The sequence below is a fragment of the Erinaceus europaeus genome, chromosome 1 (assembly GCF_950295315.1).
Source record: "Erinaceus europaeus chromosome 1, mEriEur2.1, whole genome shotgun sequence".
Taxonomy (NCBI): domain Eukaryota; kingdom Metazoa; phylum Chordata; class Mammalia; order Eulipotyphla; family Erinaceidae; genus Erinaceus; species Erinaceus europaeus.
The window spans coordinates 76,285,906-76,312,486 of record NC_080162.1 but is presented as its reverse complement, the minus strand read 5'-3'; the positions used below and the strand labels follow the sequence as shown (position 1 = coordinate 76,312,486).

The 26,581-nt window shown below is 49.0% G+C and overlaps 1 protein-coding gene across 1 annotated transcript in view; it reads right to left on the bottom strand.

The window, feature by feature from the left end:
• Window positions 1–21,596, bottom strand: part of LOC132541377 (uncharacterized) — a 32,942-nt gene extending 11,346 nt beyond the window's left edge. The window contains exons 1-13 of the mRNA XM_060201820.1: window positions 21,576–21,596; window positions 20,566–20,689; window positions 18,970–19,186; window positions 17,127–17,231; window positions 15,763–15,894; window positions 14,794–14,878; window positions 14,611–14,704; window positions 14,248–14,309; window positions 13,473–13,655; window positions 12,039–12,092; window positions 10,722–10,865; window positions 8,726–8,789; window positions 5,719–5,801 (exon numbers count right to left, since the gene is read on the bottom strand). Coding sequence (XP_060057803.1) covers window positions 5,719–5,801; window positions 8,726–8,789; window positions 10,722–10,865; window positions 12,039–12,092; window positions 13,473–13,655; window positions 14,248–14,309; window positions 14,611–14,704; window positions 14,794–14,878; window positions 15,763–15,894; window positions 17,127–17,231; window positions 18,970–19,186; window positions 20,566–20,689; window positions 21,576–21,596 — 1,368 coding nt within the window. The remainder of the gene's footprint in view (window positions 1–5,718; window positions 5,802–8,725; window positions 8,790–10,721; window positions 10,866–12,038; window positions 12,093–13,472; window positions 13,656–14,247; window positions 14,310–14,610; window positions 14,705–14,793; window positions 14,879–15,762; window positions 15,895–17,126; window positions 17,232–18,969; window positions 19,187–20,565; window positions 20,690–21,575) is intronic.
• Window positions 21,597–26,581: the final 4,985 nt, after the last annotated feature.

Below are 26,581 nucleotides of genomic sequence, written 5' to 3'. Positions count from 1 at the left end.
ACACCATTTTTGTTAGTGATTTAATTGTGTTTGGGGGAGATTACAATATTCATGGGGGATAATTTCACACACCTTTGCCCCAACATCCTGTGCTACTCCCCTGCTCTCCACAAAAATCAGAGACAGTTTGACAGCTAATTTTTCATTTTGCAACTTCATCTGCTTTAGCCATTTATATTTCACGTATAAACAAAACCATCTAGTAGTTGGCCTTCACCTCTCTACTCATTTCACTTAGCATAATCACCTCTGATTCCATCCATTTTGTCCCAGTGGATACGATTTCATCATTTTGATTGCAGAGTAGTATTTAATTGAATATATATCCCATAACTCCTTCATCTAGCTATTTCTCCTTAGGCATTTAGGTTTCTTGATTGTTTTGGCTATTATAAACTGTATAGCTATGATCACAGAAGTGCCTATATATTTTTCCAAAAAAAAAAAAAAGGCACAAAGGACCAACACAGGCACAAAGAAATGCTTATTATCAGTTATTATCTGGGAAGCACACATTGAAAGGACAAGGAATACACAGAGGTCTGTCAGTTGGGGGTGCCACTCTTTCTCACTTGCCCTCTGTGGGCCAGCTCTGTGCCCTAGCCACAGGGGGGCACTCAGCACAGTGACCAATGCTAGGGTGGAGACTCCAGAGAGGGGGCTTCATACAGCTTGTTCAGACACCACCTCCCACCTGTCCAGTGACATTTTATACCAGATAAGTGTGATGTCAGGGTTCACACAGGCAAAGATCCAGGCATAGCTGGTGGGTGCAGGTGCTGGGAAGTGGAGAGTCAGAGGGTAGGGAGCAGGACTGCAGCTGTGGACTGGGCTTGGTAGTGGCTGATGAATATTGCTCAGCCCCCAGTTCCCCTAATTGCACCTGGAACGAAACCTGAAGAGGGTCAGTGGCCTCTGTGGTGCTCATTGCACTGGGAATTCCAGTCTCGATGCCTGGCCTCTGCTCACCTGCTACCTCATCTAAGGGATCCCAAATTCTAGAGTCAGTTCTCTGGGTCTCAGGCCTGTCCACTGTTTGTGAGAAGGCCTGCTCACCTGGTAGGCTCCAACCACTCTGAGTGTTGTGAGTCTGTGACTGTGACCACCGTGGTGTGTGTGTGTGTGTGTGTGTGTGTGTGTGTTGTCACTCCAGCTGTGCTGTGGGGGAGGGAGGTGCTGTGCACTAAGGGGCTGTCCATCTAATGCTCAGGGCTCTTAGGATGGGTCCCTGCTTGCTTGGCTGCAGGGTCCTCTCCAGCCCCAAGGTGCCTCAAAGACCGTGAACTTCAAATCCAGGTGCATTTGCCAAAGACCTCACTTGAGGCCTTGCTGAGATGCCAGATGCTTAGAGCAAATGACAGTTGACCTTTCCTAGTGGTCATAACCTAGAGTCTTACACACTTTGATAAGCAGAGGACAAAACACAGCTGTCCTGGGTCTTATTTTTCTTGGCTGCTGGATGGAAGCGGAGGTGTCCTCTGTTAAGTGAGACCCGGTGTGGCCCTTGCTTTTGGTGCCTCTGGAGGTTTTCTGGGCCCAAAGAAGGAACCCAGCCCCAGAGATGTCGGGAAGGACACATGCAGCCTGTGACACCTGTCTGCCTCTGTGGCTTCCTGGTTCTTTGTCTCTCTCCCCATTGTGCTGAGGATGTGTTGGCACCCTGCTACTCCTACCTCCCCATGAGGAGGCTCCACATGTGTGTCTTATCAGCAAGGACACAAGGGCTTACTTGTTCCTGAGCCCTAAATGACCTGACCTGTTGACTCTTGACAGAGAGGGTCCTTTCATGGCTGCTCACTGCTTGGCTGCATCACAGCTACAGATGATAAGGACTTCGTGAAGATGCCTCAGCTGGATGAGTTGCCACGGAGTTCTGGTGACAGCATTTGCACTTGATCTTTTCATGATTTTTTTTTTTTGGAAACCTTTGTTGGGGGCAGCAGGTCCTTGAAAGGCAAGACCCCTGGGCCTGTGAGCAAAAGGCTGGCAAAGTAGGCCTTCTGTGAGCCCCTGACCTTTTCCTTAGGATGATTAGAGAAAGCTGAGAAAATGATAAAGACTTTGCAGACTCTCTGGGAAAATGATCATTGTCCAACTACATGAACTTTTGCCTCAACTGTATCTTGCTCATGTTTTGAGAAACTGTACTTTGCTTATGCACCTGGATTGTTTTGAGAAACCTTATGCAGAGCCAGCCTAATTAAACTTCTTGCTGTGTGTGTTATAAAAGACTGTAAGAAAAATGAATCTGAGTGCTCAGTCACTGGGCTGGGGCCCTCCCGATCCCACCGCACTGTCTTCTTTCTTCTCTCAATCCTAGCGCCCTCTCCAGGTACTACTGTTCCTGGTGGGCTGGCTCCGACCAGAAACCTTTGGATATATGTATTTTTATGTGATATATGCTTATGTATGTCTGTCCCCTCCTGGAACCAGAAGACCTGTCCAGCTCTCCTGTATTCTTCTCTTTCTCTAATGTAGTCAATTGATTTGCCAGTTATAGGAATTCTCTGGTGTGTCCTCCAGGAAACTCATGTTCCTGAGCACTCTCAACCTGCTTGTAAAATCTGAGTTCATTTTGACTTCTTGGGCCTGCACATCTCATGTGAGGTATTCAGAGGCATTTGTCATTTATCTTTATTTATTTAGTATATGTCACTGCACTTCTCACCTTAGCTTATGGGGTGGCTTAGAAAGGAAGTGAAGGCAGGGCTTGGAAATGGCTAATAATGCGTCCCACCATTGCCCAATATGATTGTGTCTGTGCATGCTTTCACTTTTCTGAATAAAATTTTAAAATGCCCAAAATCATGGTCTTCTTCATAATTTTTTTTTTTTTTGAGAGTGAGACCATGCTGAATTAGATACCATGAGGAACATATTCTGGCCTTATTTCCTCTTCAACATAAGGGGAAGGCAGTTGAAATGGTCTGGGTGGGAGATGATGGAGATATGGAGTGTGGAGTCGCTGGTGGGATGCAGGCAGTAGGGCAGTGGGATCAGTCCCCAGAGAACCTGGGGTTCCTGAATTAGCCTTCTCCTTCAGGGATGGGCTTTTGGTTCATATGGTGAAGCAGGTCAAGGAATCAATTAGGTATGGGCTATATGGCCTCATACCTGCATGATGGACACTCCACCCAAAGCAGCACCACAAGGGTCCCTATGTGATTTGGGCTGTAGAGAGCTGGTCACCAGAAGGGATTCCTATATACTTCTCTAGTTTTGAGACCAGTTGGAGTCAGCACACTGCCGGCAGCCTGCTCTCCTCAAGACAGAGACTGCTTTGAACTCTCAGCTGCCTGCAGTGGGGAATTCACTGCAACCCAAAGCCCCACTTCATGCATCTTGCTCTGGAGTTGGGGCTGACTTGCCATCTAGGCAGGAGTCCAGGTGTAGAGGGTGCGACTCCCTCTTTACCCTCTCTCTACCTATGGCCACCATGGAGTGGTTCATCTTTCTGACTGCAGACATGCCCCACTGCCTATTCCTCTGCTTACTCTCCTCTCTGTTCCTGACAGGGCCACACAGGACAGGATGTTAGTGGAGCCCTGCTTCTTTCCCTTGATGGCACAAGTCTTAACACAGGGCAATCACCCCTTTCCTACCCCACTTTTTGGGGACCAGGGGAACTTGAGGTATAGTTGTTTTACAACTTTTCACTCTGATCCAGCTCCCTGGTTGAGGGGTCTGGATACTTCTCAGAGGTCCTTTCCTCTGCTCTGAGGGTCTCCCAGATGCCTGTCAGGGGGAGAGGCCACTCTGTGCTGAAGACCCTGCATTTTCCTCTGAGTTGGACAGAAAATAATTGCAGGGTTAACTAGGATGTGACAAGATTGGATCTTTTGTTTGGAAGCTCATTTGGCCTTCTGAGTAGAGTGTAGACTAGAGAGGTAGAGTTTGGAGGCAGAGAGACAAAGAGAAGGTGGTTGAAACAGTCTTGGTAGGAGAGGATGGAGTCCCTCTTTTCTGTGGAACCCCCAGACTCCTCTTTCCTGCTTCTGCTCTATTCTCTCTTTCTTTCTGCATCCCATCCTCATGCACCCTTGGGCTTTTGAGTCTTAAACCTTCTGTCCACTCCCTGAGACTCTGTCCTTCCCAGGACACACAGCTCTCAGCATTCGGGGCACCTCCCTGCGGGACCTCAGGGAATCGAGGCCGCAGTGGGAGACTCTCTCTACTAAGCATCTATGGCAACCTCCCAAGCCCCCAGTAAACTCAGAACCAGGACTCCTCTGATGCAAAGCACGTGTTTATTGTGACAAAGATTCTCCACTCTGCCCATCGTTGTTCCTGGACTCTCCAGGGTCCAGAGCACTTGTGGCTGATGTGAAGGGCTGGCTGGGTGAGAGCTTGTTATTCCTCTGGGAGGGCCAGCACCAGGTTATCCTGTAGAGAGAAGTGGAGATCTCTCCCTGTTCTCTTTACCCGTAGGGTCTAGCCCTCCAAGGCTATTCCTGGACTGAATCTTGTGGACTGTTCTGGGTTGTAGACAGGGAGCAGCACAGTCTAGGAGCTGGGGTTCTTTTATTTATTTATTTATTTTATATTTTGTTCATTTATTTTCCCTTTTGTTGACCTTTTTAAAAAAATTGTTGTTATTGATGTCGTCGTTAGATAGGACAGAGAGAAATGGAGAGGAGGGGAAGATAGTGAGAGGGAAGAGAAAGATAGACACCTGAAGACACCTCCTGTGAAGCGACTCCCCTGCAGGTAGAGAGCCAGGGGCTGAAACCAGGATCCTCACCCTGGTCCTTGCACTTTGCGCCACCTGCGCTTACCCTGCGCTTAACACGCTGTGCTACCGCCCGACTCCTGGAGCTGGGGTTCTATCAGACTGTCACTTCCAGTTCATGGGCATTATCTTTACCTCCAGTTTAAAAAGATGGACAGCTTGTCACAAAACCAGGAGGTTTTGTCTGATTCTTTCTGTCTGTCTCACTCTGAAAAATCTCTTCCTAGACTGCTGTTTCAGAATAAGGGCCCATTGGGAGGGGGAAATAGGCAAGATCTTAGCGAGACAGACTTCACACCCAAGGCTCCAAGGTGTTAGGTTCAGCCACTGGCATCTCCATGAGACAGAGCTGAGCAGGGCTCTGGTTTTCCTCTTACTCAGTTTCTCACTAAAATCAATTGATCTTAAAAAGATTGGGAGCCCTTGAAAGTAAAAAACAAAACAAACTAACAAAAACCCAAAGAAATGAAGGGTCTCTCTAAGCCACCATTCTGCCAAACCCCAGCTTCTGCAGAGGCTGACCCCAGAGAGGAATAGGGAGAGGAAGGAAGCAGGGGGCTCCTGGGGCAGATTCAGAGCAGGTAGCCCCCCGCTTTGTCTGTGCTCTGCTCCACTGCCTCCTCGGGGTTGCCCTGGCTCCCACCCATATATCACCATATATAGCCTTTGAAGTCAGAACCATTATTATTGGTAGCCCAGCTCTGTTGCCAGGCAAATCTCCTTGCCTTTCTGAACCTTAATCCTCTCCTGTGTAAGGAGGAGAAACTAAGCATCAGTGTGAAGGTGACGGGTGTATGGCACTGATGAGCTCTGTGAGCCCGGCTCAGAACCTCTGTGTCCTCATCTGTGAGTAGCCTATCCCAGCCAGGGTGGCTGAGAGGAGGCAGGAAGGCAGGCAGGGAGGGAGAGGGTCAGGGAGGGAGAGGGTCTGCAGCCTATAGGGCTCCGAGGCCCTCAGAGCTCTGTCTCAGGGTTGACTCAGCATTTACCTGGGAGATCATCACGTGTGCCTTTTCAAAGTCCATGCCTTTGATGCTGGGCAGTGGGAGGTAGAGTTCTTCTCTGAGCAGTTCTGCAAGAGGGAGTAGGTGGAAGTGGTTAGTGCTCTGGTGGACAGTGACATCTGAGAGTGGAGGAGGGCAGGCCAGCTGCTCCACTGCCAGGGAGAGGGAAGGGACTGGGAATATCTTCCATCTAGCCAGAGCTCTTAAGGGGGCTCCCACTCTGGTCTTTACTTGGCTGCCAGTTCTGGAAAGCCTGGTCTCTAAATGGCTGCTCTGCCCAGTGATCAAAACCCACCTTATAGGGATCTGTTCTGGAATACGTTTACCAAGTTAGAACCTATTCTAAAGCAAACATTCTCTTGGCAACATTGTGAGTGCAGTTTGCTGAGGGATCTATTAATGAATTACTTATGGATCTATTAATGAATTTCATTATTTTTATTTGTAGGAAATGGAAATGGCTGACAATGCCATACCACAAAAACACTAAAATGGGGGCCAGGTGTTGGCACACCTGGGTAAGCACTCACATTATAGTGCGTAAGAACCCGGGTTCAAGCCCCTGGCCCCCATATGCAAGGGGGAGCTTCATGAGTGGTGAAGCTGGGCTGCAGGTGTCTCTCTGACTCTCTCCCTCCCTATTTCCCCATTCCCTCTTAATTTCTCTCCATCTCTGTTCAATTATAAATGATTAAAAGATTTAAAAAAAAGAGGAAAGAAGAAAAAAAACATTAAAATGTTGGCAATGCAATCTGAAAAAAGTAACCTTAAAGTACTAAAAAACAGCATAATGGTTATGTAAACAGACTGTCATGGCTGAGGCTCCTAAATCCCAGGTTCAATCCCCCACACCACCATAAGCTAGAGCTGAGTGGTGCTCTGGTGTTTCTCTCTGTGTGTGTCTCTGTCTCTGCATCTCTCTCTCTCTCTCTCTCTCTCAAAATAAGTAAGATAAAAAAGTACTAAAAATTTAGCTATCTTAGTAAGGAAGTATCCATTAAATATATCAAAGTATTCTACACTACATATACTTACCAAATATACAAAAAAGATAATTGCTTTTGTCAGGCATGGAGAATCAGTCGTTTTGCAAATTGAATTTCAGCAAACTAGCTGTTTGTCCAATTGATTTTTGGCACACTGAATTTCTGGGATTTGATATTGAACTTCCTCCTTCTCTTATGACCAAAACTTATTCTACCTTCTCTGTCCACTGCTGTTCTGGATCCACTCGATTGGGTGATGGGAGAGGGAAAGGTGCCTCTGGCCTACCATCTGTCTTCTGATTTTGCAGAGATCTCTTCTATAGTCTCCCAGCTCCCAGCCTCTGGAGCCCTGTGTCCCAATGTTTTCCAGACAACTAGGCAGCCCTACCTAGTTGTCTCTCCCTTGCCAATTTTCTCACTCTTAGGTGACTTTAAAAATTTTTTTTATTTATAAAATGGAAACACTGACAAGACCATAGAATAAGAGGGGTACAATTCCCACCACCAGAATTCCATACATAGGTGACTTTTTACAGGAAACTGTCCTGGATTTATCTTCTTTTCTTTCTTCCATTTTTTCTTCCCTCCTCCCTCCTTCCCTTTCCTTCTCTTTTTTAATTTTAATATTTAGTATTTTGGGCCCTATTCTTTGGATGCTCATGGGGGAGCTTTGGACAGACTTGGGTGTTCAGATCCTGTAAAGGTTTCTAGACTTCTTGGGTCAGGCCTAGCCTCTGGGTCATCTCTTGACCCTCATTGTAACTCATTGTGGACCTCAGATACAGTTGTTGAGTGAGAGACCCCTGGCAGATCCTGGTGAGGGTGGGGCTATATTTTCCTCTACCCTTCATCCTCTTGTCTGGACTCTCTTGGTCTGATTTGGTAGGCCTTCCATGACCACTCTTTCTCACTTCCAGTGATATTCCTTCTCAAACACGCAATTTTTTTCCCTCCTCAGAGTCTTTCTTGGCTACTATGGTCCTCAGAACAAACACCAACCTTCAGCCTGGCTAGCACTAGCGTCTCTACCCTTTTACCTAACCTTACTCCATGTTCCTAATACCAGACCTTTTAGAACTGAGGAAAGTCCCTCACAAGAATCAAGAAGCTAGAATTCTAGATTCATCTCAGCTAGCACTTTGCTGTACAACCTTGAGGAAGTTGCTTAACTTCTCTGAGCCCACCTGAAAGACAAGGAGGCAATTTCTCCTTGTGAAAACAACAGGTGATTTCTTCCAGGTGATTAAAGTCAGAGCAACCCACCCCACAACTAGTTCCTCAGCATCTCTTGGGTGGAAGGCACTGGACACACTGAGAAACAAGACAAGGCCTCTGTCTGGGCAGTTCTGGTTGGGGACCCAGGCCCACTAAATGTTCATGTGGTTGAACTGGCTTCAGGAGGGAGAGAGGCCAGTGAGTTTCTGGAGCAGAGAAGCCTGGCTAGTCTCTGCTCTCCTATATGAATCAGTCTCTCCTCTTCTTCCTGGAAAGCCCTTTCCCCAAGCTACCTGTACCTGGTGAACTCAGGGAACCTAGACCCAGATGCTGGTTTCTAAAGATGGAGGTGATGTCTCAAAAAGTCCAGCTTTCTGGCATCTCTCAGAGGTAAGGAAAAACCACTGGCTTTGGCTAAAGTGGATGGAACTGAGGGCTGACAAGGGGCTTCTGCTGTGTGGCCAGTTTGGCTTCCTGTAGTTTCTCACCTCCCCAGGCCTTCAGGTCTTGGATCCCCCACCCTCCCTGCCACCCCACCCTGTTCCTACTTCCTACAGTGCCAGCTTTCACCTCCCCTAGGGAAGTCCACCCTGGCCACTTCCCTGCCTCTGAGTTCATCTCAGCTGCCTGTGGGATAAGTGGGAGAACAAACAGAACCCACCTTTACTCCCTCATCCTCACATCCCAAATTTCACAGTCTCTACCCTGTGTTCTTCTGCCAGCTGCCCCCAGCCAGCTGCTCCTAGCCATGGTTGATGTGGGTTTGGGGAGAAGGACACTGGGGGGCTCACCATTGTGATGGGGCAAAAAGTTCTTCAGAAGCTCTAAGACAAAGACCTCTTCATGTTTTTCCTGCTACAAACAGAGAGGAAGAGGAAGACAACTCCATTTCATTTGGGTAGGCAGATTCTGACCCTGGGAACAGGGTGGCCTGATCCCCTCTTTGAGGTGCCCACAGGAGATTAGGAGGTGTCCTGGGCATCCACTGGGTGGTGCACTGCACTCATGTGTGTAGTGCAGACAACTAAAACCAATGAACAGACAAAAGAGATGAATAGCTAGACTGCCCATAGACTATGGTGGTTATCAGGGCTGTACAGGGAGGTACAGGGCTTTGGTGGTGGGATGTGGTAACTTGCACACACACACACACACACACACACACACACACACACACACACACCTGAAACCTCTTAATTTTGTAAACCACTGCTAATCACTAATAAAAAAATTAAGTCTTGAGCACCTTTCTCTTAGAGGACATTAGTGCCAGGTGACTGGGCCTTTGTAGGACCTGGGAAAAATGTGTATGTGTGTGTGGGGGTCTGAACAAAACACCCCCTCACCCCAGAACATAGTGACTATGCTCATATGAAGTTGGTTTGCCCCAAGAACAGCCAAGGCCAGAGCTCCTCTAGAAAGAGACTAGGCCTGGGGAGATAACATAATGGTTCTACAAAAGACTTTCATTCCTGAGACTCTGAGGTCACAGGTTTAATCCCAGCACCAACATAAGCCGGAGCTGAGCAGTGTTCTTGTCTCTCTTTTTCTGTGTATCTCTCTTCCTCATTAAAATAAAATAAACAAAATATTAAAAAAAAGAAAGAGACTCACCTGCTTTGTGGAGTCATTTGAGTGAGAATTCAGAAGGATCTTGGTTCTAGTAGGAATAAGGTATGGTTCTGTCATGTCATGTCATGTCATGTCAGCAGTTTAGGGCTGGGCTGAATCACAGCTTTCTCCCCCCCACCACCCCCCAGTCTGGTTGAGCTTCTCTCTTTGACTGAGAGCAGGCATGGAAACTTGCACACCTTACCACTACACACTCTCTCTCCCATGTCCCTTTCTGTCAGCCATATTAGTTTTTCTGAATATCCCAAACCCAAACAAAACAAAGCTCAATGAATTACCTGTTTAGATCAAGCTGGAGCATTAATTTCTCATCACTCAAGACAAATTGGGGCTTTATATGGAACTCCTGTGAGGAAGCGAGGTAAGGTCAGAACAGGGGATGGAGTCGTCCAGTCCAGGGCTGCCCCCCCTCATACATCTCCTCCCTCCCCAACTGCTGGTTCTGATGTGCTCAAAGAAAAAATGAGTGCTTCCCCAGGACAGGGCTGCATCGAATCACTTGGATGTACAACCATTGATGAGGGAAGCTAGAGCCTTTGGTTTTGAGGGAGAGATCAGGAACAGGACTTTCACCACTAGCAAAAGCCGACTGATTTCTTGGCCATAAAATCAAGCCAGTTAAAACTCCAGGATTCTGCTGTAAACACTCACACAGCTGGGCTTGCCTGTGAGGGAACTGCTTGTCCCCTTCCTGATGCACCTCAGATTAGAGGGATGGGAATTTTAGGCCTTTGGACTTTGTTTCTCCATTGTATTCCAAGGGTCCAGTCATCTTTGGCTTGGATCATCTCTTTCTCAGTTGAGAAGCACAGGTTGGTGCCTCCTTGTGACATGTTATTTTATGTGCTCATATCCAGGGGAGACAGACAACAGCCATCACCACTACCCTACGAGGCCTCTTAGCTGAGCATCTTGGAGGAAAGACCCTTTAGTTGTTGAGAGGTCCTTGGGGAGCACTTGGCACTGAACTTGGGGGTGCAGAGGATACAGTAGATTAAAGGCTTTAACGACAGGTGTAGCTCTGTGGGTGTGGGCTGTCAGCTCTTGGTGGTGGGTGTGTGCTAGACTCCAGCTACCCTGTGCTCAGGGGCCCAGAGTGGCTCTCAAGACACTGAGACCCCCACCCCTGGGGGTAGCTAGAACAGTAAGTCTCACCCAGAAAAATGAGACAGATTCATTGCAGGGCCCCGACAGCACCATTGAGCCATGCTGGATGACTGCATCACCACCAGGGCGGATGGCAGGAGGCTCAGGGGTTCTGATGGTCAGTCCCACACTCCCTCTGCACTGATCAGCGCCCTGGGTGGGGAGAAAGCAGAGAAGTTACAGGCAGGGACAGGAGGTAGCCTTCCTCAGTCCCCAGCCATTTTAGGATGCCTTAGAGCATTTAGCTTTCATTCTAGCAGCTTGCTGTGTGGCGCTGTGAAGTAAGCTCTTGTCCTCCTGAGCATGAATTTTAGAGCTGGAATCCCGACCCCACTACTTATAAGACATGTGGCCAGAGACTCCAGGATAACAGTCATACTTTCCTGTAAAGTTGTTGTGGAGATTAAATTAATTAATAAAAATAACTTGTTTAAGGAGCCAGGTGGTAGCTCACCTGGTAGAACACACATGTTACCATGAGCAAAGATCCTGGTTCAAGCCCTTGGCCCCCGCTTGCAGTGGGGAAGCTTCATGAGTGGTGGAGCAGTGTCACGGGTGTCTTTCCTCTCCCTCTTCCTCTTTCTCTCCCTATCTCTTGCTCTCTATCTTCACTTCAGTTAAAAAAAAAAAAAGGACAAGGGAAAAAATGACCACTGGAAGTGGTGAAGTTGTAGTGTAGGCAGTAAGCCCCGGCTATAAACCTGGTGGCGAAAAAAAATTAATTAATAATAATAATAATGTGCTTCAAGCAGAACCAGGCGCCTGCTGGTGCTCTGTCCTTGTTTGTTACTGCAACCATTGTGATTGTGTGTCCACACTCTAAAAACCTTTGGAGAGAGGAACTTGAGCCTGAATTGTGGAGACAGGTATTTGCTTTAAGACTTGGTCCTGCTGCTTCCTGAGTGATGTACGCTTGAGAGGTAAATTCACCTGGTTGAACTCCAGTTTGCTCATAACTGAAGGAAGGGTGAGAGTGCAGGGGGTTGAGGGAGGCAGGGGGCACATCAACGTAGGTGGTGGGGCATGGCAGGGGGCATGCAGTGGCTCTGAACTGCTATGCCTATACTTGCGGCCTCAGTAGGCAGCCCTGGGCAGAGCTGGGCCTCGAAGCCACTGCAAAGTGCTCACTGAATGATTTTCTTCAGCCCTTGCAACCCCCATGAAGCAGGCCAGTTGATTTGGGGGAGACCACAGTAGGAAACTCTAGCTTAGAAGAATGGGCTTCTGTGACCCACCCTGCTCTTCCTGCTCGCCCCTCCCCCAAGTCTGGAATTTTGTCTGAGTTTCTGTTAAGGGTTTTGGAAGAGCTGCTGGCAACACACCCACCTGAGACCCCGGCTCTCGGCGTCTCGGCGACAGCAGCTGAAGAAGCTCAGCAGCCTGAAAGAGCACAGAGTGTGAGAGTGCAGACCTGTGCTGAGCAGACGGGGGTGGGGGTGTGTGAAGCGGGTCTCCTGAGGCACCGTCACTCCCGTCCCCACCGCAGCACCTCCTGCCTGCTCACCACCTGCTCCTGTGAAGGAGCCACTCACTTGACTCTCCATCACCATTCATCTGAAAAGGTCCACTTGTTATGGCTTCAGTGCCTTCCTCCCACCAGCATTTAATTGTGAACATTTCTACATAGGCCTCAAAGCCGAAAGACATTTCCAGAGGACATTTGTACATGTATCAACTCGATTCTGCTATTCCACTCCCCTCTACTAGCTTTGTCATGTTTCTATCCATCTGTCTATGCCCCCTTCCAAGTTTTTAGAAAATCGTAAATCTTTATAGAAAGTCTGACAAAAATGTATATTATATAGTGAAAAGTAAGGGGGGCTGGGTGGTGGTGTGCCTGGCTGCGCACATGTGCTATCATGTGTTAGAACCTGGTGTTGGGCCCCTACTCCTACCTGCAGGGGGGAAGCTTCACAAACAGTGAAACAAGTCTGCAGCTGTTTTTTTTCTCTCCTTCATTATCTCTCCCTCCTCAGTCTCTCTCTCTAACCTATCCAATAAAAGGGAAAAAAATGCCCCCCCCCCCCCGCTGGAATGGTGGATTTGTCATATAGGCATTGAGTCCCAGTAATAATCCTGGTGACAATAGAATAGTAATAATATAATAAGAGCAACAGTAAAACATCCTGGCTCTGTTTCTCCTTTCCCTATAAACCCTGTTCTGGGGGGGGGGGGTACCTGTGAATGTTGGAGAACGTTGGCATTATGGAATATGTCTTGACCCTTTTTTTTGGTCGCTGTGGCTTCACCACTTCAAGCTGACCCTGTGCTGCTGAGCTCCCCAAGCGATAAATAGTGCTCCCATGTGGTGGGTCAGGGCTCAAACCTGCACTGGCACCTGGTCAAACAGACACCCTTCCAGGTGAGCTCTCTCACTGGCTCCTCCTCTGCAGCCATAAGACAAATTATCTTTTTTTTTTTTTTGACAAATTATCCTTTTTATCTGTTCATTTATTTGATAGAGACACACTATAACCCCACCATTTATGATATTCTGTTTGTTTTTTATCTCTCATGCTCTCCTGCTGAGTCTCCACCCTGGCCCCTATATGAAGGATTCCCAGATCCTGTTCAGATCCTGTTCCCTCAGATGATTCTGGGCTCTGCTGTGTGCAAGGGCCTGGCACAGTTGGCCTAGTGAGAAGTGGTTTACCTCAGCCTCCTTGGGTGTCTTCACGTGAAAAGTAGAGACACACAGTTAAGTCTTCATCCTGTTCCCCTCAAACCCCACCCCACCTTACTCCCACTTCCAGCACTCACCATGGAGTTGTGGGGGTTCACATGGACCTCCTTGGTGGCGTAGAGGCAGGCCAGGATGTCATTGTAGGCTTCCAGCCCGAAGACTAGGTCCGCCATGCTGCCCTGGACTATTTTGGGGAGGGACCTGTGTTCTCCGTGGTTGGGGTCATGCCTTGGGGTTGTGCGGCCACAGGGGGTGATGAGCTTCAGAGAAGTTGGGGGAGGGGCTCAGTGGGAGCAGGCTCTGCCCCTGGCCAGCCTGTGTTTACAGCTGACATGCTGCAGGCCCACTGGGTGCAGCATTCATAGCACCTACTCTGGGCTCTTTTGAACCTCAAAACAGTGCCATGAGGGAGACGAATGTTGTCACCACTTGGCCCAGAGCCATGTGACAGCTCCTCCCAGCTTGCCCCCTTCACTCCTTCCCCCCTTCTCCTTGGGGACCAGGGGAAGTTGATGGGGAGCAGGGTGGGCAGAGGCAGCAGGTCTCCCCTGCTCTGAGCCCTAGCCTCCCCAGCTCAGTACTAGGCTTCCAGGCAGTACTGGGTTCTCACACAGGGCCCTTAGATCCAGAGTGGCCCTTTTGTGGGAGCCTGATCCCACTGTTCACAGGGCCCATCCTGTCTGCCCCATCCCCCTTCTCTTTCTTGTGCTCTCATGTCCTCTATGGCTGGCCAGCACCTCTCCTGCCTGCCTGCCTTCATGTGTCTCCTATCCAGAGGCACCACTCATCTTTCCCTGACCACCCCCCACCACCCCAGACTAGTGGCTTTCCAACACCTGCCGGCCGGCTCACCAGGATGTGCATGAGGATGGCATCCTCCGTGAGCTGGGTAGTGGTGACGTAGTACTGGAAATCTTCCTCTCTTGAAGTGGTAGAGGCTGGAGAGAAGACAGGAAATTGGACCCCAGTATCCCCACCCCCCGCCCCCCAGATGGCTGGAAGGAGACAGGAAGGCAGGAAAATGGGGAAGGATTTGTCTCTGTGGCTCCTTAGATGTTGTTCCCCCTGGGCCAAGCTGGGCTCCTGGTAACAGCGCATGGCTAATGGACAGTGACCTGCCAGCCTGTACACTGAGGCCACAGCCTTGTGTTACAGACTGGGGGAAGGACAGAGGGCCCCCAATGCCATGCAGGCCACTTGCCCTTCTTCCCTTGCCCTCTGGAAAGGGGGTGCTCTGTGGCGGGGGGTGACACATACGCAGCAGACCGTCCAGCAGCATGTTGAGTAGGTCTGTGGCTATGGGGCACACCTGGAGGAAAGGGATGAGGGGGTGATCACTGGGGCCAGGGTGGGGTCAGAGAGTCTGTCTCCCAGGGGAGGGGAGGGGGAGCAACACACCATCTTCTGCAGGAGGAAGGGCAGCATCTTGTCCAGAGTGCCTGTCGCCAACTTCAGAACTAGGTTCAATGGCAGGGGTCCCAGCCTGGGGTGGGGAGAGCAGGGGGCCTGAGCTGCCAAGAAGGGGAATCTCAGGTGGGTGGGTAGGTGGGTGGGTGGGAAGAGGAAGGTTCTGTCCAGCCTGTGTGACTGGGACTTTCAGGGGGCCACTCCCTTTCTGGCCTGGTGTTTCCTATCTCCCCCCTTCTTGTTTTCTCTCTCCCGGTCTCCTCCTTTTCCTTAATTCTTCCTTCCTTCCTTTCTTCCTTTTATTAAAAATTTTATTTATTTATTCATGAGAAGTGATAGGAGAGAGAGAAAGAACCAGATATCACTCTGGCACATGTGCTGCCAGGGATTGAACTCGGGACCTCATGCTTGAGAGTCCACTGCACCACCTCCCTGGCCACCTTTAGTTCTTTCTGATGCTCTCTTTGCCTATGTCTCTTCATTTCTCTCTCTGATAAAGAACTCTAAGGTTTTCAAGGGGGTAGAAGTCACCCCATGGCAGGGAAGGTATAGAAAGTTTCCCACAGGCGGTGGTTTTTGTATTGGGTAAGTGTAAGAATCATAGCTTCCTATGTGGCAGGTTCTGTGAGCAATCCCACTTGAATGGTGAGGAAACAGAGTTCCTAGAAGTCCAAGAGCTTAGCTAAGGCTGCAATGTGAGGAGACTTGAGCCTGGCATTCTAGATTGGATATATCCTGCTGGCCTTCCTTGGCATCCAATGTGGAGGCCACAGCTGTTCCTGGGGTGAGTGTGGGGGCCTTGGAGATGATCCTGTCCTGAGCACCCTTGCTCTCTCCAGACAACTGGGCTGAAGTCCCAGTGAGGGGCAGAGTGATGGGAACAGTGCAGTAGGCTAGATACCCGCCTCAGTGAGTGTCTGAGCCCTAGCCTCACCCTGGGGTGCAGAGGAGGGTGCTTACTTCTTCAGAACCTCAATGCTCAGGTATCCTGGGGGCGTGTGGCACTCCTTGATGGCCACCTTGGTCTGGTTCCCCATCTGCTCAAGTCGCACCCCGATGCGGATGTTCTTGATGAGCTCGACACTTAGGGTCCTGTGGGGTCAGCATGTCTAGACAGGCTCTAAACTGTGATCCGGGACTGAGCCCAGAAGTCACAGGATGGTGGCCTGCATCTGTGGGGCTCAAACGAAAATCTGAGAGAGTTAATTAAAAAGAAAACAGGATTCACACTGCTAGGAAAACTCAGAATGATCTGACAACCGTAGGTCAGTGTCTTCAAATGGTGACAATTACTTGGGGCTGAATCTTCCTTCAGTGCAGTGGGGGCTGGGATTAAACTTGGGTTGTGCACATGGCAAAGCAGCACACGACACAAATGGGCTACTTCACCAACCCAGGTCAAGTGCATTTTTACTGCACATCATCACGAGGGCAGTGACATGTTTGTCTTACAGCAAAGCACTGTTTGACTGTGCCCATGTCTCTAAGGAGTCGTCATGTGTGGCTATTATTTTATTTCAGTTTTTAAAGCAGAGCACTGCTCAGCCTTGATTTATGGTAGTGTCAGGGACTGAACCTTAGGTCTCCGGGAACTGCAGGCATGAAAGTCTGTTGCATAAAGTACATGTCATTTCCTCAGTCCCTGCATCACTATTAAATAAAAAAACAAGACTAAGAAGGCCACAGCTTGCAAGAAAAGGAGATGGGGATGTATTCCTATTTGCATATGAGAATGCACTTGTTTTCTGTGCAGATGCTGCCCAGACCACACCCTTGGTTGGCAGGTGTGTTTGCAGCCCCATCTGGGCCTCATCTTTCACAGCTGCATGGGCCACCTGAATGTAGTGCTTCCCTTTGTGGCTAGTGCAGCAGCTGCTGCTGCTGCTGGTGGTGGTGGTGATGGTGGTGGTGTGTGTTGTTCATGCCCATTTAACAGATGAGGAAACTGAGGCTCAGGGAATGGATTTCCTGGATCAAGGCACACAGACGATAGTTGGAATTGGAGGTGAGTGTGCCAGATCCACTCTTGGGGTGCCCTCCCCTTCATTTCACTCATGTAGGGCACCTGTTCCCTGGTTTGAGAGGCAGAAGATTTTATTCCAGTCTTGGCCACTGACTCACTCTTACTGGGACCCTCTTCTCTGTGCCTCAGTTTCCCCATCAGTAAAATGGCTGTGAAGCATGCCTCAGTCCGAAGGTTCACTGTGACCTAATCACTCTCTTTATTTTTATTTTTATTTTTTTATCATTCTCTTTATTACAGAGATATGGGAAGGAGGTTTCTGGCGAGAGGGAAGTACAGAGAAAAATTCCAATGTACTCACCCGGCAAATGAGATATACAGCTTGCACCGCAGCGTGACCTGCAGCAGACTGTCATCCAGGATTTTCACAGTGACCTTAAGTCCTTTTACATCTTTTATGTCCAGCCTGTGAGAGGTATGGGGTTGTTAGTGTGGCCTGGCAGATTGCTGGTGACCTGTGGTGTGGTGTGTCTGGATTGGTGGGAACAGAGTGGCCCCAGAAACTGTGGGACAAGCCCTTCCCTGATCTCCAACCTGGCTACAGACTATTGGGCTCAAACACCAGCCTCTAAGCTTTGAAAGGCTGTACAAGTCCCTTCCTTTCTCAGGGCCTCTGCACTACCTGCTACAAAATGCAGGGGCTACAGGGAAGTACTGTCATCCCCGGAAACACAGAGGAGCCTGCAGCAGAGAGGCACAGGGGACCCACCATCCTGCAGCCAGGGGCCGGCCTCACTGCTGGGGACCCAGGAGGGGGGATGGTTCTTAGGTCCCAGCAGCTCCCTCAGCTAAAATGAGTCCAGAAATTTATTTATTTATTTAATTTCTTCTTCATTATCTCCTCTTCTGGTTACCAGCAGGAGACAGAGAACCACTTCCAATGAAGGGAGGGGAGGGGAGAGGCATCAGGAAGAACCCGCCTCACAGTCTTTAGAAGAAATGGCTTTGAGGACACCTTAATCTTGGAAGTCCAGTCTCTAGAACTGAGACAGGTTGCACTTCCTTTAAACTGCACAGCCTGGAACTTCTGGAAGTCTCAGGAAATGCATACACTTAAAAAAAAAAAGCTGTATGCTTGCTTGATTAAAGTCTTCTGGATTTTTTTTTTTTTTTTTTTTGCTTCCAGGGTTATTGCTGGAGCTCGGTGCCTGCACTATGAATTCACTGCTCCTGGAGGCCATTTTTTCCCCTTTGTTGCCCTTATTATTTATCGATGTTGTTGTTACTATTATTGTTGTAGTTGTTGGATAGGACAGAGAGAAATGGAGAGAGGAGGGGAAGACAGAGAGGGCTAGAGAAAGATAGTCACCTGCAGACCTACTTCACCGCCTGTGAAGTAACTCCCCTGTAGGTGGGGAGCCGGTGCTCGAACCAGGATCCTTTCGGTCCTTGTGCTTTGCCCCATGTGCACTTAACCTGCTGAGCTACCACCCGGCCCCCAAGCCTTCTTGATTTTTAAAATGCTACCAAGCTGTTAAATTATTTTTTTTATGTAGTGCAATTATAACTACAACAATAATAAAAAACAATAAGGCAACAAAAGGGAAAAATAAATATAAAATTATAAATTATTTTTTCAACATGATGCAAGTTTGGAAATACCTAAGTATCATGAGGGATGGAGAATGACCAGGCTGAGATTCTTAACTCAGAATCTGCTTTGTTCCAAGTGAGTTGGCAAGGGCTAGAACAATCAAAATAGAGCTTGGGTGGTGGCTCACTTGGTTAGCACACATATTACCGTGCAAGGATTTAGGTTCAAGCCCACAGTCCCCACCTGCAGAGGGGAAGCTTCACAAGTGGTGAAGCAGTACTACAGGTGTCTCTCTCTCTCTCTCTCTCTCCCCTCTTCCTTCTCAGTTTATATTTCTATCAAATAGCAAAAACAGTAAAAGAAGAATAAAAGTGCAGTTTCCTATCTATTTTAAGCCCCTATGATGGAACAGGATGGCAGTATGGGGGAGGGTGGGGTATGCTGAAACCCTTTCTGCAGACATGTGGAAATATAACCCTGTGGCAGAAGTCGGGTAAACCCACACTCCCTCAGAGGAGCGATGTGGAAGCTGGAATCAACAGTGCCGTCCAATAGCTTTAACTTGCCGGGTGTGAGGTGGGGTGCAGGGGGTGTCCGAGGTCTGACTTACCCCGCTGACTGGAGCAGTTTGTGCAGTGCAGAGCTGTCCTTGGAAAGCAGGTCTCCGATGAGTGACAGCTGGAGCGCTCCACTATTCTTGGAGGAGAGGTTTTCTTTTACAAAGGGCAGATCGTCCAAGAGTGCGGCGCCTTCACCTGGGGCGCGGTCCAATGGGATCCTGGCCATGCGCTCCAGCACTTTGTGCTCTGAGAATAGGTCGCTGATATCTGTGGGGAGAGAGGCCTTGCTCAGTGCTGTCTCCATGCAGATGCATCAGTTCCCAACCCTCACCCCACAGCCACCCAACTGCAAGGGCTCATCAAACGGTGTGGCTCCTGGAGCCTTATGGGCCCAGTATTCTAAGCGGACACGGCCGGCACCCAAGTGCATGGGGTGGGGGTGTTTCCGCATAAGAAGTTCTACAAAGAAGACTAAATAAGTTGGATGCTAAGGGGTTGGAGGTGGTGAAAATTTATTTAACAAAGGATAGGGAGGTGGTGTGGGCAATCTTATACCTGTGAGTGGCCCACATCAACAAACCAGGCAATGACAGGCGTTGGAGAGGCTGTGGAAAAAGGAACTCTGCTGCATTGCTGATGGAATGCAAACTGGGTCAGCCCCTTTGGGAGACTGTATGGAGAGTCCTTAGGCAAATAAAAATGTAATTGCCTTATGATTTAGTGATACTACTCTTAGACTTTTATCCAAAGAACACTGCAACACTCATTCAAAAAGATCTATGCACCCTATATTTATAGTTGCATTATTAACAATAGCTAAAGAGAGGAAGCAGCCTAAATACCCATCATCAGATGACTAGCTAAAGAAGTTATGGGATATATACTCTATGGAATACTACTCTGCAATCAAAAAGGATGATATTGTGTCCTTTGGGACAACATGAATGTAACTGGAGGTAATTATGCTTAGCGAATTAAGTGATGAGATGAAAGACAACTACCAGATGGTTTCATTCACATGTAGAATCTGGAGAACTGATACACATGAACTTGCAAAACAAATTAAATGAAACAAAACAAAGCAAACAAGTCTTTTCTAAGACTTTGTAAGAACTATGGTGGTTATCTTTGGGAGGTAGGAGGGAGAGGACACAGAACTTTGGTGGTGAGTGTGATGTGTAAGATTATTTTGTAATCTTACAATCTTGTAACCCATTAATTAATTAATTTTAATTTAATTTTAATTTTTTACTAAGAGTAGGTTAGAGGGCTCTCTCCTGGAACCATAAGCACTAGCTCTGAAGGATCAGCTGCGATTCCACCCTGGGGAGAAGGCAGAAACACAGTGGCAGAGGGAACAGCACAAGGAAAGGAGGAAGCTGGGGGCCTGTGGAGGTGGTTAGATGTCTGGAAGAGGCTGGACAGGCCAAGCCTGGAGTGTGAGGTGAGGAGGTTGCAGGCTGCCCTGAAGCCCCTGGGGAAGGCACAGCAAGTGTTAGAGCAGGGGCAGAGGAGTCAGCTCAGGGGAGGGAAGGCATGCCCTGCTGGGGGGAGGGGCAGAAGAGGAGAAACGGATCCCAAGGCAGGAGGCTGTTTCCCACCTCCCCTTTCCTCCCACTCCTGCTGCCCATCCTTTACACTTTTACCTGTTTCCAGCTGACTCTGGCTGACCAGCAGGTTGAGGTGATGCTGGGCTCTTCCGTGAGCGTGGGGTAGTAGCCCCCAGCATAGCAGTGAACCCCAGATCAAGGGTAGCATCCTGGCCAGAACCTGTGGACACAGAGCAGGACAGCCCAGTGGCCACATCCGTGCCCTCACCAGGGACCCCCTTGCCTAGCATGGCCCAGCTCTGCTTTCCCCTCTTCCTCTTCTTTTTTTCTTTTCAATATTTTATTTTTATTATTATTGTTGTTTCATTGCTGCCAGTATTATCTCTGGGGCTTGGTGCTGGCATTAAGAATCCAGTACTCCTAGTAGATCTTTCTTTCCTTTTTTTTCTTTGTATTTTTACTTGATAGGACAGAGAGAAATTGAGAGGGGAGGGGGAGGTACAGAAGGAGAAAGATAGATACCTGCAGACCTGTTTCAGACTTGTGAAGCACCATCTCTGAAGGTAGGGAGCTCAAACCCAGCTCCTCACACATAGTAATATGTGCACTCAACTGGGTGTGCCACCACCTGGGCCCTCAATATTTCTAAATTAGTTAATTTATTTATTATATGTAGAGAAAAATTGACAAGGAAGTGGGTGATAGTGAGGAAGAGAGAGAGAGAAAGAGAGAGATAGAGAGATAGAGAGAGCCCTACAGCACCGTTTCACCACTTGTGAAGCATCCCCCTGCAGGTGGGGACCTCGGACTTGAATCCAGGTCCTCCTCAAGCACTGTGATATGTGTGCTCTACCAAGTGCACCACTGCCTGACCCTTCAGTTCTGCCTTTCTTAGCACCATGATTTCAGTTTTCCTTCCCTTGCTCTCCCCCCAGCTCTAATCTCAACAACCCTGGAACACAGCCTGTACCTCTCACCACTTCAGAGGGGAGATTTCAGTCCCCTCTGCTGGAAGTGCCCTGCTCACTGGGCAGACCAACTGTCTACTTCCTGATTGTATATTCTTGAGCAAGCTACTTGACTTTTCCCTGCCTCAGCTTTCTCACTTGTAAAATGAGGATAATCATAGACTCCTAGAAGAAAACCCTCGATGATATGCAGGGAGCACTTAGCAAGCAACAGTGAGACCAGCACCTGCTAGTGTGGCCAGAGACACTATGACATGTTACTGAATGGCATTCTCTCTGGTGGCTCACTGGGCAGGACCCATGCCTCTGCATATGGTTGAGCCCTGGCCCCAAATAAAAGTGTCACAGCACTGGGGGGTGCTTGGCACTGTGGTGACTATCTTTCTTTGTGTCTCTATTTGGATGAAAATGTTGATCAGGGAGCAGTGAAATAGAACATATGCAAGGCCACAGCTTCTATGCAAAACAAACTGTGGAGCTTTCTGGATCTTGGGAAAGATGAGGACTGAGGGGTGTGAGGGGGGGAGGGCATGGGGAGGGGGGAGCCCCATAGTGTTAGGGCAAGGCACTAGAGGGGATTTTAAATACTGATTCTTTCCAACCAGCAGATATATATTTTTATATTTTTAATATTTTTTAAAATATACCAATCTTCGATTCAGTGTGTTTGCACACTTCCCTGGCAGCTGAACTTCTACTGAATCCCCAGCACCCACAAACAGGTGGGCACAGGCTGTGCCCCTAGAAGATGCAGCTCCTGCAACTGCGAAGAGGGGGGCCGGCCATCATGCAGAGACTTGCTGGAGTTGCTGCCACACCCAACTACTAGCAGGTCTGTGTAGAAGCCCCCAGAGGGAAACTCTGCTCTGAGCAGGGCAGGAGGCCCCTAGACGGCTGCACAGACTCTGCAGTGCTTGGACCAGTCTTGCCGGGATCTAGCTGGTAGCTGCATGGTGGCCCCGGTGAACAAAACACTGGCTGAACCAGGTAATAGAGAAAGGAAGTTTTGTTTCCACATGCACACTCTGGGCTGGGAAATTTGTACTCACAACCTGAGTGATTTCTATTTTGCTTTCAGGCTGGTCTTAAATTCATTCATTGTCCACCCAACCAGTGCTTCACGAGTCCCTGTCTGGCTTCTTTTTTCCCTCCTGCCCTTAGCAGGGCACACCACCCTGTAGCCCTCTCCACCCCCTGCCTCATTGTCCCCACCAGCCCCCGCTTGGGTGAAACTTTAGTCTACGGCAGTCACCCGAGAGTGCCTCAATGGGCTCCTTAGGCCTGTATGGGGTCACAGATAGCAGACCCTTTTCACAGATGGCAAAACACTTATAGATGAGGTTCAGAGAGGATAAATGATTCTCCCAGGCTCACACAGGCAGTAGGAGGCAGAATCTGGATTGAAACCCAGGTTGCCTGGCTGCTGAGAATCTGTGCTGCTTCACCACTTGAGTCAGAAACAACTTATGAAATGCCTGTGCTTGTGTGTCCTTATTCTTGTTTATTTTTTGATTTTTTAAATCTTTATTTATTGGACAGAGACAGACAGAAATCAAGAGGGAAGGGAGTGATAGAGAGGGAGAGAGACAGAGAGACACCTACAGCACTGCTTCACTAAAAGCTTTCCTCCTGCAGGTGGAGATCCGGGTCCTTGTGCATTGTAATACGTGCACTCAACCAGGTGTGCCACCATCCAGCCCCATGTGTCCTTGTTCTTACCTCTGCAAGAACAGGAATCCAGCAATTTCTTCCTGGTCTGGCGCTGTCACCAGCTTCCCAGAAAGACACAGCGCTTATAACCTGAACCCTGAGCTGGCGTGGGTGGGCTTGTGGGCTGGAAGTTTGCCCCCTGGCAGGGGGACATGCTCAGAGGTTTTCAGTGGAGGGAGGGGGTTCTCGGCACTGTGCGGGCAGGGGCTTATAGCCAAAACTGATAGTGCCCATCACTGAGGCCCAAGGGGCAGGATCTGGGCCCAGGGCCAGCAGACCCCAGGGAGGAAGTAGGTGGGAGCTGTGGCTTTGGGGGTGGACCCTTTCCATCAGGAACATCAAAGTTGCACAGCCTGGGGCAGGGCCTCCAGCTCTGCCCAGTAGGCTCCAGTAACAGGTGTGGCGACCACTGAAGCCCAGTGAGTAAAGGTGTCTGTGCTGGGAGCATGCAGAGGGGAGCAGGCAAGGGCAGAGGTAAGCTAGGGGCACCCAGTGAACAGCCTGTGGCCATTCCCTGCACCTGTCCAAGGTGCGTGGCCCATGCCCGTGCACCTGCAGCAGGATGAGGCAATGGTTAGCTCACCCCACAAAGTGTCCCTCCACAGCTATGGGAGGATTATTTTCCCTCCTGAACCTCATGTCTGCAAGTGGCAATAATAAATCACTCAAGTCTTGTACATTGTGAAGATTTATTACAAGGGCCTGGTACACAGGAAGGTTACAAGCTACTTGGTTTGGGGAGATAGTATAGTAGTCATGCACTGGACTGTCATGCTTGAAACTTAGAGATCCCAGGATCAACTTCAGCTCATCATGTGCCTTGACCTCTCTCTCTTTTACATGGGGGAAATATATATATTATTGTTACCAGAATTATTGCTGGGGCTTGTTGACTTGTGTAATGAATCTGCAAGCGGCCATTTTTTTCTTTCTTTTATTTGATAAACAGAGAGAAATTGAAAGGGGTAGGGGAGACAGACAGACAGAGACAGAGAGAGAGAGAGTGAGGGAGAGAGATACCTGCAACATTTGTAAATCTTCTCCCTTGCAGGTGGGAATTGGGGGCTTGAATCAGGGTCCTTGTACATGGCAATGTGTGCTCTCTACCAGGTACACCACTGTCCAGCTCTAGAAGTTAGCTATTTTAATCTTCATTTTATAGATGAGAAAGGCAAGACTCGGAGAGGTTATGTGATTTGCTCAAGGTCATGCAACTGGCTCAAGGTCAAGGTTGTCTGGCGCAGAAGTTAAATTTGGAATCGGCTCAGAGAAGGGAGGTTGGGTGTTACTGTGCAAGGCAGCTCTGAAACCAGGGGACCTACTTTCCAATTATGCTGCTGTGAAGCCATCCACCTATGTAGGAATCCTGGTGCCACCACTGTGAGCATGACAGCTAGCAGTGCCAGCACTGACTGCTTCCTTGATGCTGCCCACTGTAGTAATGTCAAGGTGGCTTTTAGGAGGAAACTCTAAATTTCACAGGAATTGTGGACAATTCCTTTCTCAAATGGTCAGAGCAGGTGCTAATCTCCATTCTTCAGGGGGGACACAAGGGACAGAGAGGTTGGCATCGGGAGGGCTGGCTCTGGAGGCCAGATGGGTGGAAATGCATGGCTAATGATAATTGTAGATTTTCTGCTTTGGCTAAGGTCAAAAATAACTGGCTAATTTTAACATGGTTCAGTGTCAGACTGTAGCTGGGATATATTTATTCTACAGTCTTAGAGTCATGGAATCACCAACTTATTATTCGAAAAATGTCTTAAATTTGTCATGTGCCCCATATTTCTGTTGATGGGTCTCAGAATTACTGCTAAACTCTGACCTCCCTCTGCCTGGGGCAGAGAACAACTCTGGGCTTAACCCCCTCATCCAGCTCACCAGGACTTTAGCAGGAGGCTAGTGGAAGCAGGGATGTTATTCCCAGTCACTGTTATTCTGAGGAATAAGAAAATTGAATCTCCATCCTGTGGATTCGGCTAAGAGGTTGAGGCAGTGGGCAAGGCTTGCCTCTTGATGACTCTCCCATATGGCTGCTTGGTTTGGTGCTGTCAGAGCCTACCTGCAATAGGAGGGGCTTCCACTGATGGTGGAAAGGGTTAGGAGTGGGGAGACTCTGTGCACAGCCTGCAGAGATGTCTCCCTTGGTTTGGATACTCCAGAAACATACCTAACACCAGGTTTGAGTGGAGGTAAGCTGACTTGGGAGTTGACCCAGGAGATAGAAGTAGAGGAACAGGAGAAGGAAAACGTAGCAGGAAAAGATATCCATCAACTTGTTCTGGACCTGCCGGTGGTTTAGGAGTCAGCATACTGTTTTCACCTGCTCCAAGGGAGAGGAGGAAGTAGGGTTATTGATTACCAACCTCTGGGGCATCCAGAACCCGGGAACCAGCAACTGGAGAGACGGTTGGCCTAGGTGGGGTATATGCCTTGCTCTGCACATACCTCAACCCTGAGTTCTGGCACCATATGTGAGGGGATGCTCTGGTGCTGTGCTCCCCAAAACCCCCACCTCCCCCCAAAAAAGTTGTCTGGGAGCAGTGAAATCAATCATGTGCGAAGTCCTGGTGACACACAGACACACACAAGTACACACATGATGATGATGGAACCTGGGAGCCATGACCACAGCTGCTTTAGAGCCCCAGTTTGGGGCAGAGCTCCCCATGTTGAAACCAGATGGGATGGGACACCAGAGTTCCTGGTCCTCTCTCCAGGCTCCTTCGAAGTCCCCACAATCTTAGGGAACAGAGGACAACTAACCCAGATAAAGTAGAGACAGACTTCCTCATCTACCTATAAGGGGGTTCGAATCCAGATTGAAAAGATCAAGAAGCACAATGAACTATACCATGTGCCGAGCAGGTCACAAGTGGGCCAGGAGCCTGGGACCCATAGGGGCTGCAGCTCAGTGTCTGATACCCAGAAACTGCCCTGTCCACTGACCCTGTGTGAAGACGTCAAGCAACACCTAGTTCTGAACTCCTTCATGTTCCTCTTAGCCTAGCCTGGCCTTGCAGAAGGAGAAGCTCATTCCCAGACACCTTTTCAGGCTGAGGGCTTTTAGCTCTGTTTATGCTTTGAAGTAGGACAGCGCCTTCCCCCAAAATGCATGCCCATCCCTTCCTGCAAGGCCCCTCCTGTGAATGAAGGGCTCTGTGTATTGGCTGTGTATCGCATCTGGAGAACAGGGGCCCTATTGTCTGTCTTGAACACAGTGACATCAGGGAGGACAGGGAGACAATGGTCAAGGAAAAGGCCTAGGAGATAAGGGCCACATCCTGGAGGCCAAATTGCAGAAGTGAGGGTGACATTACCCCCAGATGACACTGTTGGAGCAGTTCCCATCTGCCAGGAACGCCTTCCTCTCTTTCAATTTGCCCTCACCACAGCCCCCCAGAGATGTGACTGGGATTCTCTTCTTTGTTCAA